The sequence below is a fragment of the Pocillopora damicornis genome, chromosome 1, assembly GCF_964200805.1.
Source record: "Pocillopora damicornis chromosome 1, jaPocDami1.2, whole genome shotgun sequence".
Lineage (NCBI taxonomy): Eukaryota > Metazoa > Cnidaria > Anthozoa > Scleractinia > Pocilloporidae > Pocillopora > Pocillopora damicornis.
The window spans coordinates 34,805,150-34,822,716 of NC_142670.1; the positions used below are offsets into that span (position 1 = coordinate 34,805,150).

Genomic DNA, 17,567 nt, shown 5'->3' on the forward strand with positions numbered 1-17,567 from the left:
GTAAATAGAATAAGAGAGATGGTAAGTTTGATCTCAGTAAAGAAATAGAGAAAGGTGTTTTTCGTCTCGTCACAAGTGTAGGACAAAGAAAAACTTCTGAGTTCCCATGAGGAATCGAACCTCAGACCTTTGGATTCCGCGCTCCGATGCTGGGCCACTGAGCCACAAAGACTTTTTTCTTTATTCCATGCTCGTGACAAGACGAAAAACATCTTTCTCTATCTTTATGTATTTTTACTTAGAAATTTCTGATGGCAGACTTTATAAATACGCATTTTCTTTTGTCTCGTCATTCCTATCAGCCTTCTGTCAAATAACAAGTTGAAGAGTCTACCAGACGGACTTTTTAACAGTCTTTCCGATCTGACTCATCTGTAAGGGAAATAGTTATTTAACCTAGGAGATAATTGTGAAGAACTAAAATTAATGATCATAATCATCATGACGTTTTCCAGATTGTATTTGTAAATCTGATTAGTTGAAGTAGAGGATGCTATTTTATGTAGTTTTCGTGCTTTGGTTAGTAATGTTAAGGTATTTGAAGGTGTAAAAGTTTAAAAGCTTTTGTTTAAATAGGAACATTAACAACTCCCAGATTTGTTTTCCGCAGGATAAAGTACTCGCTTTCAAAATATGATAAACTATTGACGAACGGCTGATGATGATAATAATAGCAATGATGATAATAGTAATAATGATGATGATAATGATTATAATAATAATAACAATAATAATAGTTGCAATGGAAAAATTTTTTTGCATTTGGATTTCATTTTTCTGCTGCAGGTAGGGTTGCAATTTGTTTTGTTTTTTTGTACCAGGTTTTTTTCTTTTTTTTTGGCTTCTTTGTTTTCTGTTTTTTGTTTTATTGCAGTTTTAATTTTTCTCCCCAGCTGGGGATGGATATTTCCTTGATTGACCTGTTTTTCGATTTTGTATAAAAAGGAGCTGTTTCACTTCATGTTTTCCCGAAAAAAAGTAAACATATTTTTTTATCTTAGTGTTCTTAGCAAGCAAATTGTGCTAGGACCTTCTTGAGCTGGAATTTAAAACATCATCTTTTTTTCGTGGGAATATGTATAAATATATAAACTGAAAAGGGAAAGCAACCGCACAGTAAAGTACCCGACATTTTCTGAGAGTTTGGTAGTTCTATCATGGGTAAAATCTTTGTAGCTGTGGTAACGATTATTTTCAGGGATTTATCAAACAATGAGCTTGGAAATCTGCCGCCGTACATTTTCACGAACATTACAGCGGTAGAATTTCTGTAAGTAACATTTATATCGGCACAAAAGATTATAAGTTAATCTTAAAGGATTTTCTTGCATATAACAGACTTGGTGACTAAAATAGCGTCCTAGTTGATGACAACTTACTTTATAATTTACTTCTGGAGGCAAACGTTTTTTTGTTTCCTTGTTATCCGAGTTGTCAATATCTAAGCATTTGTCGTATTGCAAGATCAAACTACCTCAGCACTAATGTTGTAATTTGTAATAGGAAGTGAACCAATAATAATGATTTTTTTCAAATTCAGCTTTAAACAACAGTCCTTGTTTGAGGCCCATGGGAATAAACTTGAGAGTTTTTGTGCTTAATCTTGAGATCATTAGAGATGTGTCTAGTGTGTTCTTTGAAGATTAAGATATAAAAATTGGGAGTTATTTTACTGGAAAACATCGCCATTCCCTGCCTTAACTACAGAAGTTACCTTTTAAAAAGCAGGTTTTAAAAATATCACTCCCACGTGAGCTTATTTCAGTCTAAACTGCCCATGATGCTCTTCAGGAAAATGGACTACAACAAAATTGAGAAGCTTCATGAAGATCAGTTCCAGGGCTTGGTGGAGCTGTTCGATTTGTGAGTACATTTGGAACTGAAAACTTTTTTCATGATGATCTGAATCGCAGACCGTATACAGTAATATCATTTTAATGTTAACTCCATATCGCTCGAAAAAAGTTGCCTTACTCAATCATATTATGTTACTAACTGTATTTTAATATTTATTTCATTATCCATCTCACCTGTTCAAGATATCTCTCAGAGAACAAAATCGAGGCTCTGCCTGACAAAATTTTCAAGGGCCTCAAAAACCTCAAAGCTCTGTGAGTACAGTTAATAACATACAAAATAATTATACAATATTTGAGATGATGGAATGAACATGATCCAAGCGTTCAAAATCTGACATTTTAGTCCAAAAATTTAACATGATGTAGGACAGACATGATGCAAGTTACCTTGCTCAGCGAAACAATGTTGTTCGAGTTCATGTTGCACTAAAAATGTGCCTATTTACATAACCAAAGGTGGATATTAATGAAAAAAAAAAACATTTTGGAGATCTGTGTAGTTTAAACGAAAAGTCCATTTAAATCTATAGGATAAGAAATATGACAACTACAAGTCCCCGTTTAGGACGTAATTGTAAATGGTTACGTTCTTCGTTTCAGCAATATCTTCGGCAATAGGATACAAAACGTTACCAGCACGACTTTTAACTATGCCCACGAATTGCGATTTTTGTAAGTTCACTGCAAATGAAAGATGTTCATATATTGAAATCGGTTAGCTTGTGGGCAAGTATTCTTTTGATTTTGTTGTAGTCAAAGAAAAGACTCGTGAATTGTAGTTTTTGAAAATAACTTTGATATACCAAAGCAATATTTCCCTGGATGAGTCCGGAAAGAAAATTTTATACACCGAACAAACTCAAACGAAGGGGCTGCCACGTTCATAAAATCAGTAGCCATCAAAAGTTTCCAAGAAAGCAAGATGAGACTTATCTTAGGCTAAATGATCAGACTTGAAAAATCGTTGAGAAAATATCATGCTAGGGTCCGTATTAAAGATCCTCAGCTAGGGTTCTTTATTTTTACTTTTTGGACAGTTAACATTAACATTAGCTTGATGACTTTTATTCTTGAAAATTCACTTTTTGGGGTGAATCAGATTCATTTGTTCGGTTAATTATGATATAAACCAACTTAATGTTCACATCATGATTATTTGAAATTACAGGTTCATGCATTACAACCTGATGGCTGAGCTCCCCAAAGGCTTTTTCAGGCATTTGACGCACATCATCAGAGTGTAAGACCCCATAACGATCCTTTCCTTCACTCACCCCTTCAAAAAAACATTTTAACAATAGTCTATGTTGTTAATTAATTAATGATTATTAATGGCTTTCAAAGATGCCATAATGAAATGATATTTTTCTTTTTCTTCTTCTTTTTTCGAATTTTTTAGAACCTTGGACACCAACTTGATGTGTTGCCATCTCGATCTTTTCAGGCAGGATGCTGATTGCGAATATGTATTCAATGATAACTTCGCAAGCTGCCACTCCATGTTCCGCCACCATGCTCCAAGGAGAACTCTTTGGATTATCGGTCTGCTCTCGTTGTTAGGGTCTTTATTCGTAGTTGGGTGGCAGTATTTCTACCCTGATAGCAATGTGGTCCAGTCTATCATGTTGGTGAATCTGGGTGTATCTGACGGCATCATGGGGATATACCTCATCATTATAGGTATAAAAGACCTGCAATGGTCAGGGGAATACTACCTGCATAACTATGAGTGGCGCACCGGGTGGTTTTGCCATTTCAATGGTGCCATGTCTGTCTTTTCAAGTGAAGTGTCAGTGATGATGATTTCTCTGATCGCATTGGACAGACTCAAGAACATCGTGTTTCCTTACACCTTTGCAAAAATTACCCCAAGGCAGACCCGTATAATGTGCGTGGTTATCTGGCTGGTGGGAGGCGTTATGGCATTCCTTCCCTTGTCCGGAATGCACTATTTCAGTGAGAGGTATTACGGCAATAATGTAGTGTGCCTGCCCCTGCAGCTCTCCCCTGAATTACAAGAAGGCTGGGAATACTCCACTTCCATCTTTATCGTTTTGAATTTTTCCTTATTCATCTTCATCATGGTTGCTTATATTGCCATCTTGTGGAAATCATGGTCGTCAAGCAGACGGCTTGGTGCACATGGAACTGTTCGTGAAATACGAGCAAGAGCACAAAGTGCTCAGGCCAAAAGAGAAAGAGCACTTGCCAAAAGAGTCTTCTTCATTATTCTGACCGATTTCTTGTGTTGGATGCCAATCATTACTATTGGCATCCGTTCCCACGTCGAGAAAACATTTGATCCACCTGGTGATCTGGCAGTGTGGATTGCAGTGTTCGCTCTGCCGATAAATTCAGCCATCAACCCATTGCTGTATACGCTTTCTACTCCACAGGTAACATGTTTCTCTTTTTTGTTACTTTGGAATAGCACCTACCGTTATGTTCAAATTTGGTTTCGTGTCAGAGCAGGCTGGCAACTCAATTTTGTAATTGTAACGATTGACATCAAAACAAGCATGAAAAAGTAAATGATCGGACAGATTTTTTTAGCTTCTCCGCCGTTGACTTTAGCAATAGAGACCAATGTGACTTCTAAATACGTTACTTGAAAGTCTTTAGGTAAACTATTCAATATATTTTGAATGTCTAGGTTCAACCTGTGTTGAAAGCAAAACTGAGGAAGTTGTGGTCCAATGTTCAATCTATTTTCATCAGAGGACAAAATCAAGAAGGTACAGTTTTAAGTTCCATTGAAAAATACCATGATAACAGTAATTATATTTCAAACCTTGATATGAAGAAACTTTAACTTTTATCAAATTGAGTATGAGCAACCCAGTTTTCTCTAAGTAACTTATGTGATTATTACTCCAAGGCGTTCAAGGGGGAATAGGGTAGAACTGGCATGAAATCGTAGAAAACACATTTTTTTTTTCGAAAAAGAAACTGAGCAAATTATTGAAACCACAAATGTACAACTTACAATATGTAAAGTTGTAGCAGACGTAAAAGAGAAAACAAGAGTGATCCTAAATAGAGAGGGCATCAATGTATTAAATCATCATTTTTAATGATGGAAATCATGCTTTCAGTTCGATTTTTGAAGGTTAGTATCTCTAAAACTAAACTATTAGAGAACATTGAGACAGATGGATGCCATTTGCGATAAATTTTTAAAATAGCATGCTAGTCAAAACTCATTTGGCAAACAATTCTCAAAGTATGAATTGCTATACTTCTGTCTTAAATCATAAGGTTAAGATTCTGAATTGTAGAATGCCTTTTTAATATAAACCTGACAATGGCCATTAAGTTTTAAATTGGTGTTACTTTTTCATATGAAAGAAGCAGATAATGATCAGCAGGGACACATTGGAAATGGAGATGAACATGCTAACGTCGAAGAGGGTAAAAATAGAGTGCTTCTTAGTGTAGTCACATACGAAATATCTCCTCCACGCCTTTGTAGGGTTCTCTGTATGATACTTTTATTTCCTTTCTCTTTTCTATACTCAATTCCTTTTTTCATTGTCTTTCCCGTAGGAGAGCAAATTGAAATGCAGGTATTGGAACACAACGAAATCCCAGAAGTGGAAGCCCCTGAATTGCCTGCACCGCAACCAGGTCAGTTAAGAAAAATAAGAGTTTTGATGCTAACGATAAAGCTGTAATTGACTTTGCAATCCAAAACTCTCGGCAGGTATGTATAGTTTAATCAATTAACCTAACAAATATTAGTTCTCTCAAATTGAAATACCTATAGAAACTATAGCATTCCTTTTCTGCTCTGATAATTTCTGTAGGTGCATTTTAAGAAAGGATAGATATTAATTCCTTTTTTTCATGTTCTTTCCCGTAGGAGAGCAAATTGAAATGCAGGTATTGGAACACAACGAAACCCCAGAAGTGGAAGCCCCTGAATTGCCTGCACCGCAACCAGGTCAGTTAATAAGTATAAGAGTTTTGATGCGAACGATAAAGCTGTAATTGACTTTGCAATCCAACTCCCTTGGCAGGTATGTATAGTTTAATCAATTAACCTAGCAAATATTAGTCCTCTCAAATTGAAATACCTATAGAAACCATAGCATTCCTTTTCTGCTCTGATAATTTCTGTAGGTGCATTTTGAGAAAGGATAGATTAAGGAATGGTTTCCCATATGACAATAACGTGACGAAATTAGGTTATATTACTTTTGGTTGATAAGTTACCTCCAGACATTCTGGTGATAAATTGCCATATGTACTTTTTAAGACCTCCACTCATGAGATCCCCATCCCTTTACATTGGTAACCTGTACAGTGTATTATGGACGGAAGATACCATCGTCTCCTATATGACACGGTTGTAGTGAATAAATGATACATATATATTGACAATGATCTTTCATTGTTTCCAGTTTTCACTTATATTGTATGAAGAAAGATAATTCTTTGCTCTGTTGACAGCAATTGAACAAGCCTGTAGAGGGGATGCGAATCCATCTTCCTCAGGTAAAAATTTATTTATGAAAGAAATATATAAAGAAGGCGTAGACAACTGCTTGATTTAAGAGAAGTACTAGTACTGCAAAAGTCACAATTGCCCAATGTGACTTCAACTGCAAATTGCTTTTTACAAACGGTCATAGGAATCGCCAAAATGAAAAAAGGTAATGCGCCTTAACAACTATATTTGGCAGAGATATTATTTCAGCAACTATTTTCATGCGCCCAAATTAACTTTCAGATTTAATGTGAGCTTTGTAACTCGGTGTTATTTCATAAATCAATAAATAATTGAATACATCTGAAATTCTGACGTACCTAAAATAAAATTTGTAGAGATATTTATTGCAGAATAACGCATGAACCATAAGTATCATGAAACATTTTACTCTACTTGTTCCTTAAAACAGATTATCTGGAGGATTTTGACATCAGACCAGCCACTACAAAGATTGTGGAAGGTAAACACCTTTTCAATTTTCATTTCATTTTTTTTCGGAAATTTCATAGCTCTAAAAAAAACAGCGAATGGTGGCTGGTGCTATCAAGCTGGCGCACTTGGTATACTTGATTGCTTGGTTTTGTATGTCACACCAATAAGACTGGGGTTATCATGTTAACGCTTAATCACCAATCAAATCACGATTCTAAGTCTGTCACATGAAAAAATTTACGAGAGCAGCTTGTCGGTCTCTATTTCCGGTAAGGTACAAAACCCTTTCTCAGTTACTAAACCTAATGGGTAGATGAATTTAAAAAACTCTTATTGGAAAGTTCGTTGTCGTCAAAGACTTAAGACTTAGTTGCGTTGTAAATGTAACTAACGTAACTTTTAATAATAAATCTGATTTCACACAGCTGGTAAATCTGAGGAGCAGGTGGAGGTTGAAGAGATTTCGGTGCCCAGTAACAAAGGTAAAGGAGATAATGGGTTTTGATTGGTCACTAACCATTAATGATTTTAACTTCTAAGTACAAACACAAAATTTAATGACTGTATACTAACTTTTTTCGTATCATATAAATCATTTTCTAAAGGAGCTAAAAAAGGTGAAGAAGAAGTGAAGGCGCCTGAGCCTGACATGGATGTCGCAGAGGGAGGTAACATTTTTTTATAAATCAGAAGAGATAAATTCAAATTGGTCCACACATGATTTATAAGGTGATGCATAATCAGTCTACTCAATTGGCTGAAGATCACTGGAAGTGCTTAGTCGAAAGGTCGTGATTCATATCGGGAGGTGACTTCATTGAGAAAAAACAAAAAAACCACACCACCTGGGCATTATTATACCTCCTCGTAACGAAGAGCCATTACTTTTTATACAATGCTAAAATCAAACATTTATGAATTTATGAAGCCGTTTTACTAGTTTGTTTGTTTGGGTTTTTTATGGATACAGTAATAATTTGCCCAGATACAGAAAACATAGCCGCCTCTTACCTCAGCTCATTGAAAGGACTTGGTTACTTTGATGTTGTGTACCTCAGTTTTCAAAACACCTCAACACAGACATGCAAAAATTTAATGAGCTTTGATAAGTGGCAGCCCTCTTTTCTGTGTTTGTGAAAATTATTATTCTATCGCTTAAAAGAAAATGAGCGCATTGTATTTCAATCTCTTTTCGTATTCCATCCAGGGGAAGAAGAGGTGTTTGATACCAGACTTTAGTTCTTTGTTTTCGAACCAAGGTAAATGCTTATTACGTCTGCTTTAATACTGAATACCGCGGACTAAAGGGTTGTGGAAAACAAATCCCTCTAAAGAAAATGTTTTTTTTTTTGTTGCATGCATCTTTCTAATCTTATAGAATACGTGTAATATTTGAGATGTAGGGTGAACTCTATGCTAAATTTTTAAAATCCTTGGCTTATTCAAACCAATTTCAAATTTGAGATTTCAACGCAACTGTAATGATTGAAGTTATTGGAGATGAAGAAGGAAGTCTGTTTTTTTTTATTGCTATAATATGCTGTTTGTCTTTTTTCAAAGTCACTTGCGAATTTTTTTCAGCTATCCCCTTCATTGTTGGCAGTAAGAGTACCAAAACATTTTCAAATTGATCAATTTTTTTCTCTGCTTTTGTTGATGTATGATTTGAAAAATTATAATAAAAAAAAACTTCTGGGTGGCGAGTACGCCGCACTGATGAGTGCTCTCTCTGTATATCCTTGTATATTCATATCTGCCATCTGTCCTTAAAGCACTGACCAGCTTACTCACTGACAGTCTGGTCACTTGACTTTCTGACTAACTGGCCGGTAAGCCGTCAAATTGAATTGACTACCTGAGCTATGACTACTGGCTGACTGACAGGTGGGCTGATTATCTGCCTGACTGTTTTCCGGACTCTCCACCTGGCCAGTGGGCATGGTTATTACTAACTAGATTATATTATGGCTGCAATACGCTTCAATGCAGACATGTAAACATTTAATACTGGACTGACTGATTGTCGGGTCAGTAGATCAAACAAACAACTACTCGATTATTAACTTTTGCATTCATTGATTAGCATGCTTTTTTCTTTTGCGTCCGACAGTCTACAAGAGCCAAAAACATTGCCATTAGTATGGAGACCGCGAGTGCTAGAGAAAAACTAGAAAAAGTTCAAAGAAAAAGGAAAAAACAATTCTAGTAATCAATACGTATGGTCGTATGGTAACATCTTAGTTAAAAAAAAATCTGCTTTTTAATCCCTTTTTTTAGATTTAATTTTAACAATAATTAGTAATTAAGTATAGTTATGGTAATTATGGTAATTATGGTATATTATGGTAATTAAGTATAGTTGGAGTGGAACATATATCTGAGTAGGCGTGTCGTGGTAGTTCATCTTTCTTTTGCTTTTTTTTCCCCGTTTTTGGTTTGTTTGTTTGTTTTTGTAACATGTACATCTACCTGACACTTTAAGTCTGTTAGTTTTAGCGTATTTCTAAAGACCATGATTGCTACATCGCAGTTAAGTCGGATGGCTCAAAACGGAGCACAACAATATCAGGGGTGTAGCCAGCCTAGAGTCCTGTACCATTAAATTTTATCATATCACTCTTGCAAATTTTGAAACAAAAATTGAACTTTCTCAGGGTATAGGCCCTGTACATCAAGACAAATGCACGGGTTGAGGACGTCCACTTACAAGATATTTGATGGTACGCTGGTAATCCAAATAGTTAATTTCTTAACATTTTAGAACTCATCCGCGAGCATTTAAGTCATAAGGAGTTAAAGTGACGTTAATTTTGGGTTGTATATTAAATTAAAGAACTTAGACTTGCGGTTAAGATTTCCACAGTTAGTAGACATTAGGCGGTACAACAATAATCTGAATAGTTCGAGCATTACTACAACTCGTCCGGCGAGTATTCAGAGTACGTGTCGAGTTGTTTAATTTCGTTAGTATCTCTAGCTGAAAAAAAAAAGGTAAAAATGTCACACAAGAAAAAAAAGAAACAATTACTGGATAAGACGTCATGCATTAGAGATTTAACAATATATTGAATGACCTAACTAGCTCATTTCTAGAATTTTTATAACTCGTATGAGAGCATAATGATTGCTAAAAGGTAGAGTGACGTCTATTTTCGTTATGTTACTACGTTCTTTATGAACGCAAATTCCTTAAAAAAGAAATTAGAAAGATGTTGTGGTAACGAGTAACAAGTCAGATATAGGATATTAATTGGTACAACGACAATCTGATAGTTCACTTCCACAACAAGCTTGCGAGTACTTTGCATGCAAACTACGTTTAGAATTGTTAGAGGAAATAAACAAGGTCAGAGTTCGTTTGTTAGAGGTTTTTATAGAATGAAAATAATTTAAATGGGTCCTGTCTTAGAGTTTTTATAACTCGTTTGCGAGAATTATAGTCATTAGTGACCTCTGTCATGGCTGAAGCCTGCCTCTTTACATAATTTACATTATTATTAACATTAACCTGAAAATCGACAAAAAAAGAAAAAAGGTCTTAGAATACCACTAACTTAGATATTTAGTAGTGTTTTTAAATCTAATTTTGTAGCCCATTTCTAGATTTTTTTAACTCACAACGAGAATTCTAGTTCTTTGTAGTATGTGGTATTTTTTTTAACTTTGTTCAAACGTGATCATTAACATGGCTTCTGCAGTAAAAATAACTTGGATGTGTGAGTGGCTTTTTGAGGGAAGTAACACCGAGTTACGAAGAAGGGTTCCAGATCTACTGTAAAACGTTAACGAAGACTTCAATAAAGCATCTTTATGACCTTACACATGAGTCCGTTCTCAGTTTACCCTGTCAAGGTTTCTAAGTCACGCTTCGGGTTCATCCACAGTGTGGATTATGTGCCACAATGACCTGTGAAAAGTAAACTGATACAAAATTGCTTTCTGTATCTCTCATAATGTTGAACTTTTCTTTTTAATGAGTTATTCAGTCTGAATTTTTCCCAGAAACTGAGCTGTTTTCTTTTAAAACCATAATGTATCTTCTTGAAGCGACTCTCTTGGAGGTTTTTGGTTATACCCGATGTAAAAAAAGGGGTAACAAACATATATTTCCGGGAGGTTAGGAAACATTTTTAAGCTTTACATTTCTATCCTAAGACTTCCACCAAGGGTGGGTGGGAGTGACGGTAAGCATTTAAAAAACCCTCAGATATGAAATCTTTACTGCACTGTGATTGGTTTAGAAGTCTCGCACCACCCTTTGTTCTGCCTTATAGGGTGTTGACTCGTCATGAATTTTTGTCCTTAGTGACTGCTTGAGATATTTCCTTCTTGTCAACCGCTGAGCGAACTTAAGAAATTCAATCATTTGCCATTGCGGTTAAATTTATTAGGGGACTAGAATTTACGCTCTAAAGTTCTATTTCCAGTGAAGGACTCGAAGGTGTAACATGTAGAGATACACAGCTAATTATGACCACACTTGAAAGAGACCTTCAGTCAAACCTGAGTAAATCGAGCCACAAACCTGAGTGAAACTAACTTAACTTAAGTAACTTAACGTCTGTACAACCCGCTAGAAGCAAACCGGAAAATCTTCCCTTCCATTCTACACTCTTCCTCGTGCTACACAGCTAACCTTGCCTCTGGAAGCCTGACACAGCGAGGAAGAGCATAAACTTGGGGTAAGTGAGACTAAAATCGAATTAGAATGAAGGAAGGTGTCATACCTTCCCAGAACCTCGCCGATTTTTGCTCGCTCTCTTTTACTCTTCTCTCCTCTTACCGCGAGCCTATCACCAGCTATGCCTTTAACGACGAAAAAAAGGTTTTCTCACAAATTTAATTCACGCGGATCACATCTACATGAACTGATCATTTTATAAAATGAAACATATGGAGAAAAGGTAAATCAATAGAAGGCGTTCATGCATATTAGCTTGTTAATGAATACTTCTGCAGTTAAACCACTTTTTACATATAATTACAAATACAACATTCTTTTGTAATATACTCGAACTTATATTATCTTCAAATTCACCGGTGTCTTCTGTAAAAACTCTATTGACGGGACAAGCTAAGCTTTCAACTCCACCTCGAGACAGAGATTTCAACATTTTAGTTCGCACCTGTGATATACGATTGTGGAACACCAGGGTACGCGTATCGTCGACTCTCAAGTGTTTTCATTCCTATCTGAAATTGCGTTTGTTAATCGTATTCTTCTCACTTTTTTCTTGGGCATGAAATCTTTAATAAACTTTGATTCGTCTAGAAATCTCGCGCCACCCTTTTTTTTCCTACATGCGACTATGGAATACCAGGTTACAAGTTTGGTTCGTTAGCGCGTAGCGTCTACTACAACGCCTTTGCGCATTTACAGGCGGAACGGGGAAAGACAGAATGTGGCCGAGACTAGTTCAGAATCATTATATACCACTTCGATAAACAAATCATGGCCGGTGTTAGAAATTGACTCCAATAGCACGAATGGTAATGTACACTGAAGAGGTTCGAATGGTGAGGACTGAGCCGCTCTCCTTGTTTCAGCCTATATGACGAGCACGTGATGTTCGTGTGATTTTCTCAACCGTGCTGGTAGAGTTTCACAATTGGTTCAATTTAACGCACTATAAAGATGGAATTTTAGTCTGCACTGTTTACAATACAGGGTATACCCAAAGCGATGCAAATGACAGTAATTTCCTTTACAATTTCGAATTACATTTTCTCGGCTAAAGCAATACTTAACTGGATGAAACTTTACAAGATTACCAAGTTAAGTATAAATCAGAGCTGGAAAAAATATCCAGTATGGTTTTTAATTAAGCTGCCATAAGCCCGGGGTAAGTGTTTAATCATCATAAAAAATAGTTCTTGTTGCGCTGGGGCTTGCAGGAGGGCGAGACGAACTTGTGGGTCTTCTTTTGTTTTTTACTTTAACCTTCCTCTTCGAGAGCATCAGCGCCTAAAGAAAAAAATAGGTGAACTTACGATGAAATTTCTAGAAGTGTTCGATGGCCGTTTGGGTTCTAGCGAAATTTTCTTAATTCTCCAAAGAATTCTGAACCAAAGTCGTCCGGTTATAAACGTTTTATTGAATTCTTGGATGTAAATGTTGAAAAAAAATAATATTAAAAAGTTTCTCAGGTAAAAAGATAAAACTAAATTGATTTTTCGAAATGTTCTAGGTGCATTTTTAACACTGAGATATGCGAGTCCAATCACAAGCCTTTCATTTTCCCCAAACGGTAATCTTTTACAGCGTCGTTACACAGTTTTCTGTAAATACCTGTGTTAGTATGGGCCGTACAATCACATTACCAGGAGGCTGCATCCAAGGTTCACCATCTATTTGTACGGGCATCTCTGATTTTAATTTGATGTTGATCTGTAATGAAGTAATAATAATTGTCATCAATTAAAAAAAAGGCATTGAAGCGGATGAACGAAGAGGGTAAATTTCTAAAGAAATTGTGGTTCTGCGTGTGGGGGGGAGGGGAGGGGGGAAGGGAAGGGGTGGTATTACATGATAGTTTTTTTTATCAACAGATTTTATAAAGTAAATATGCGGAGAATATGACGCTACGCCACTGGTGGGAACATAGTAACGTTAAAAACAGAAATTACAAGAGAATAGTACGAGGATAATCAACTTATGGCTTCAGTATGTTATTTACTGGATTACAACCAGACATACATACCTGGGCTCCCTGTGCTAGCCGAATACCAGTCCTGATTCCACTTTGAATTTGACCCTATAAGTAAAGGATTCATTTCAATTAAGAACTAACGCACCATTTTATTGCTAAATAAAAACGTTTCCTATGCAAATACTTAAGGAGAAAGGAAAAGGCAGGATACAAAAATTGTGGCAGTTAGTAGAAAAAAATACGCGGAGCAGATTGGAGAGAATAGTTTATAATAAAGTTCGGATATAACGCGCGCTGTCATTGGTTGAAAGAGCGTGCTCTATGAGAGTATAGAGCATAGAACTGAGCGAAAGCTGTCACGCCATCTGCCAATTCGTAACATGGCGGACCAATTCCCTAATTATTCACTCGGGTTTCTTTTCGAGCTAGACGTCCTCTACGACCTAGAAAACGAAAGAGAAAAAGAGCTGTTAGATGCCGTTTTCTTTTAATAGCTTGGTGTACTGAAAAAAGACTTTCGAAGAACCTCCACGAAATGAGCAAGAAAGAGCTTGACAAAAACCTCCGCTACTTTTACGCAGAAGCAAGAACAAGAGGTGGTACATTATATTCAAGATCGTCCCTCCTTGGATTGCGAAATGCGATCGAAAGATATCTCAACAACCCACCATTTAATAGAGGAATTTCAATCACCAAAGGGACCGAATTCCAATCATCAAACAAACTCCTGCAGAGTATGATAAAGTTAAACAAACGCGAGAACAATGAAAACACAAAACACAAACCTCCCATCCCAGCAGCAGACCTTCAAAAGTTGAAGTCGTAGAATACAATCCGGGGAGACAGTCCTTGGGGTCTTCTACGAAATGTCTGGCTTAACATCAGCTTGTACTGGTGTCGTCGAGGACGCGAAGGTCAACGACAATTGACGAAGCAAAGCTTCCAGTTCTTGTTTGACGATAATGGACGGGAATACACTTCAATGACCCATGACGAGGCTACTAAGAACCATCCAGAAGGGATTAAAGACATCTCCAGTGTAGAAAAGGAGGCCAGGATGTATTCAACATCGGAGGATCCACTTTTTGATGGCCTTAACTACCTCAAGAACTATATCCAGAAGTTAAATCCTAACTGCGAAGCATTCTTTCAGTACCCAAAACGAGCCGTGAAACCTGAAGATGACGTTTGGTATGAAAACAAACCGCTGGGGGTCAATAAACTTGACGGAATGATGAAAGAAATTTCCAAACTGGCGTCTCTTTCAAGAAACTACACAAATCTTAGTGTCAGAGCGACTGCAATCACGCTGTGGTCCGACGCGCAAGTTCCATCGCGGCACATAATGGCGATCTCTGGTCATCGCAGTGAGGCAAGCCTCAAGAGTTACAACACTCGCCCATCGAGTGAACAGCTAAGGGCTTGTTCAGATATCCTCTCTGGTGCAATGAGTGGTGGACCACGGCAGCCCAATTCCCCTAATGCAGTCACCAGTTCAGGAAATCTTCTCGCTGCTGTAAATTCGACCGTTGTTCACTCACAGAACAACACAGCGCAGCAGTTTGTCAAGTATCAGCCACAAGCTTTAAGCAGTTTGTTTGCAAATTGTCAAGTTAATAACATCCAGGTTTTCATGGGCCACGATTCGGCCGAATTTCATTAATCATGTTACTAAAGATGCTAATTTTGGACGTGGAAATTACATTCAGTTCGCATTCGAATTCACTGTAAGAGTAGCTCGTTTCGCTTTGAGATTCTACGTGATCGCTTTTGATGGCTTGACATATTGACAGCTCTTGTCTTGTTCAACCAATCAGATTAGTTTTACCATTCTAACAAAGATTCTGATTGGCTTATTGTAACGTGCTCTATGAGAGTATAGAGCATGCTGACGACATTGTTGTTCTCTTTGGAAATAAAGTTTGTTTTGAAAATTGAAAGTAATGCTTGAGGAATTTAATGGATTCTTTATTATAAAACAAATAGAGAAGCCTTGACTGTGCTCTGTTCTGTTATAAAGCACGCAGGAAGCGGCTAGAGCACTCAAGAAGTGGGAAGAAACACTCGACTACGTCTCGTGTTTCTCCCTACACGTCTTTCGTGCTCTAGCCGCTTCCTGCGTGCTTTATAACAGAACAGAGCACAGTCAAGGCTTCTCTTTTTGTTAAATGGTGCATATGCCTGCTGATGTTAGGGTGTGAAGGGTAAAGATGGTGGCGATTCTGACTCACTAGGTGCATTACTCCCTGAAGTCCAATCACCTCGACAAGACCGTCACAGTGACAAGCTGGGGAATGATCCTGCAAAAAGATTCAAGCAATTTCAATTGTGTGTGGAAAAGGAATCCGGGATTGCACTTAGTTCGTGTAACTTCGCTTTGCGATTGGTCCAGATAATTCAAGCCACTATCTGAACCAATCATGGGCAAAACTAAAACCAAAAGTGGTTTGGTCATTCGCAACTTCCCACGCTAATAGCAGTTTGCGCCATTCTTCTCTTCGTACTTCGTATTCTGATCGGCCGTTGTGATAACTTCATGGTTGGCTTCTTCATAGCTGATGCGCTGAATCTTAGAGTCTTCTCCAGACCTCACCTTCTGAGGACAACATGTCATGGTTATGTTATCAGCTGTTTGGTGCTAAGAATATGAGCAGATATCACTACTAAATTCATGAAGTACTACATACATCTTCTTTCTTTGGTCCCTATGCATCTGTGCCTGCTACCCAACTGGCCGAAAAACAAATTTAAAAACAAAGTAAAAGGGCAAAATTGATACAAAAAGACTTTACAAGTAACGAAGTGATAATCAGCTGCTATCAAAGTGATCTGAGAAAAGAACCCTTAAAAATTCCGACTTCGACCCGATTCGAACGCGGGCCTCCCAGATAATAGTTGGGGACTGCTACCAATTGAGCTGTGAAGCTACATGATGTGAGGGAGACAAATTTTCAAAGGTTATTCGTTCCCGTAAAGGAATCAGATCATAATTATATGAAATAGATAATGCTGACCTACACGAATCATACTTTCACCGGGGATAAAAACCTTGCAGCTTAAAACTACTTGTTGAAGCCGATGTTCTGCGATTTTCTTGCAATTAAATTGAACATCTAACTATTACAAAATTAATTCGAATTAATTTGAGGGACCTTAACCTCCAGCTTTTACTTACCTTCCTATGTTAAGAATAATAATTCCTTCTATTGTTCGTAAGTCGAGTTTTTTGCCATCAATCTGCAGCGAAAAGGAAGTCACAACAGAGGATGCTGAGTAAACAAGATACTGGTGTCTGGAAAGTTAAAGAGGACGAGAGGCAAACAACCACCGCAAAACGCCAAAATAAAATGCTCAGGTGTGTTTGGGACATGAAATAAAAAAAATTGTGCTGCTGATATACATGCAATCATTAAGTGTTGAATACAACTGAAAGACGATGATGATCTGGACCAACACTCGATGCTAAGAATGTTAAGTTTGAAAAACAAGACTGACTCCCCTATTGATGGGCTATTTAAGCTTTCCGCAACGTGAAGTGACTTCAAAATTTGCTATTCCACCTGATTATGATGGTTGTCCATTGCAGCTTACACTCCTCCCCCTCTCCCTCCCCTTCCGCGGGATTTTGTCAGGTTTCCCTAGCCTTTTGCCCGCTCCTTGGTGGCGAGAGGCTCTCTGAGAAGACTGTGTTCATCCCATGAGGGCATCAACACGAGCTGGCCAAGGCAAGAACATAAACCTTTCCACCCGTAGTACGGTCCGTTTTCCATGTTAGCCACCCTTTAGGTACATAACCCATTCTGATACAGGGTTTTAATAACCTTTTTCCATAAGCAGCTGTCGATGGTAAAATAGGCGGCTGTGCCCGAAAAGGGGCATTATGGTGAAACCTAAACATGAGCCCGCCCTCAGGATAAACAGAAGACAGTAAGAGGTCTTACAATCAGCGGTACACTCCTTTTATTGTGATCAGCCCTTCAATATCATCGTTCTAGAGATTCATTAATCACCTCTGTTTCGACCTTTTGAGTAAATGTCCGGGAGTAGCCTTTGACCATTTTCTTTATACCTGCTCTAAAATAAACTCCTTTGTCGTGAAGCCTGAAACAAAAAGAAACAAAAACAAAAAAGCGG

The 17,567-nt window shown here is 37.4% G+C and overlaps 1 protein-coding gene, 1 long non-coding RNA gene and 1 pseudogene across 2 annotated transcripts; 2 read left to right on the top strand and 1 right to left on the bottom strand.

The window, feature by feature from the left end:
* Positions 1-1,038: 1,038 nt before the first annotated feature.
* On the top strand, positions 1,039-8,022 carry LOC149053494 (uncharacterized). Its single transcript, XM_089183084.1, has 15 exons — positions 1,039-1,270; positions 1,792-1,863; positions 2,040-2,111; positions 2,460-2,531; positions 3,028-3,099; positions 3,259-4,255; positions 4,513-4,594; positions 5,208-5,270; positions 5,406-5,486; positions 5,722-5,802; positions 6,312-6,356; positions 6,761-6,811; positions 7,209-7,265; positions 7,389-7,451; positions 7,991-8,022. Exons 1-15 carry the CDS (start codon positions 1,158-1,160, stop codon positions 8,020-8,022), a joined length of 1,953 nt encoding a protein of 650 aa, XP_089039210.1. The 5' UTR covers positions 1,039-1,157.
* Positions 8,023-12,195: 4,173 nt separating this feature from the next.
* On the bottom strand, positions 12,196-13,533 carry LOC149053495 (uncharacterized). Its single transcript, XR_016185556.1, has 3 exons — positions 13,485-13,533; positions 13,073-13,171; positions 12,196-12,748 (listed from the first exon to the last, which is right to left on the bottom strand). It is a non-coding gene; the product is annotated as an uncharacterized LOC149053495 (long non-coding RNA).
* Positions 13,534-13,968: 435 nt separating this feature from the next.
* Positions 13,969-15,096, top strand: LOC149053496 (uncharacterized; annotated as a pseudogene).
* The last annotated feature ends 2,471 nt before the right edge of the window (positions 15,097-17,567 follow it).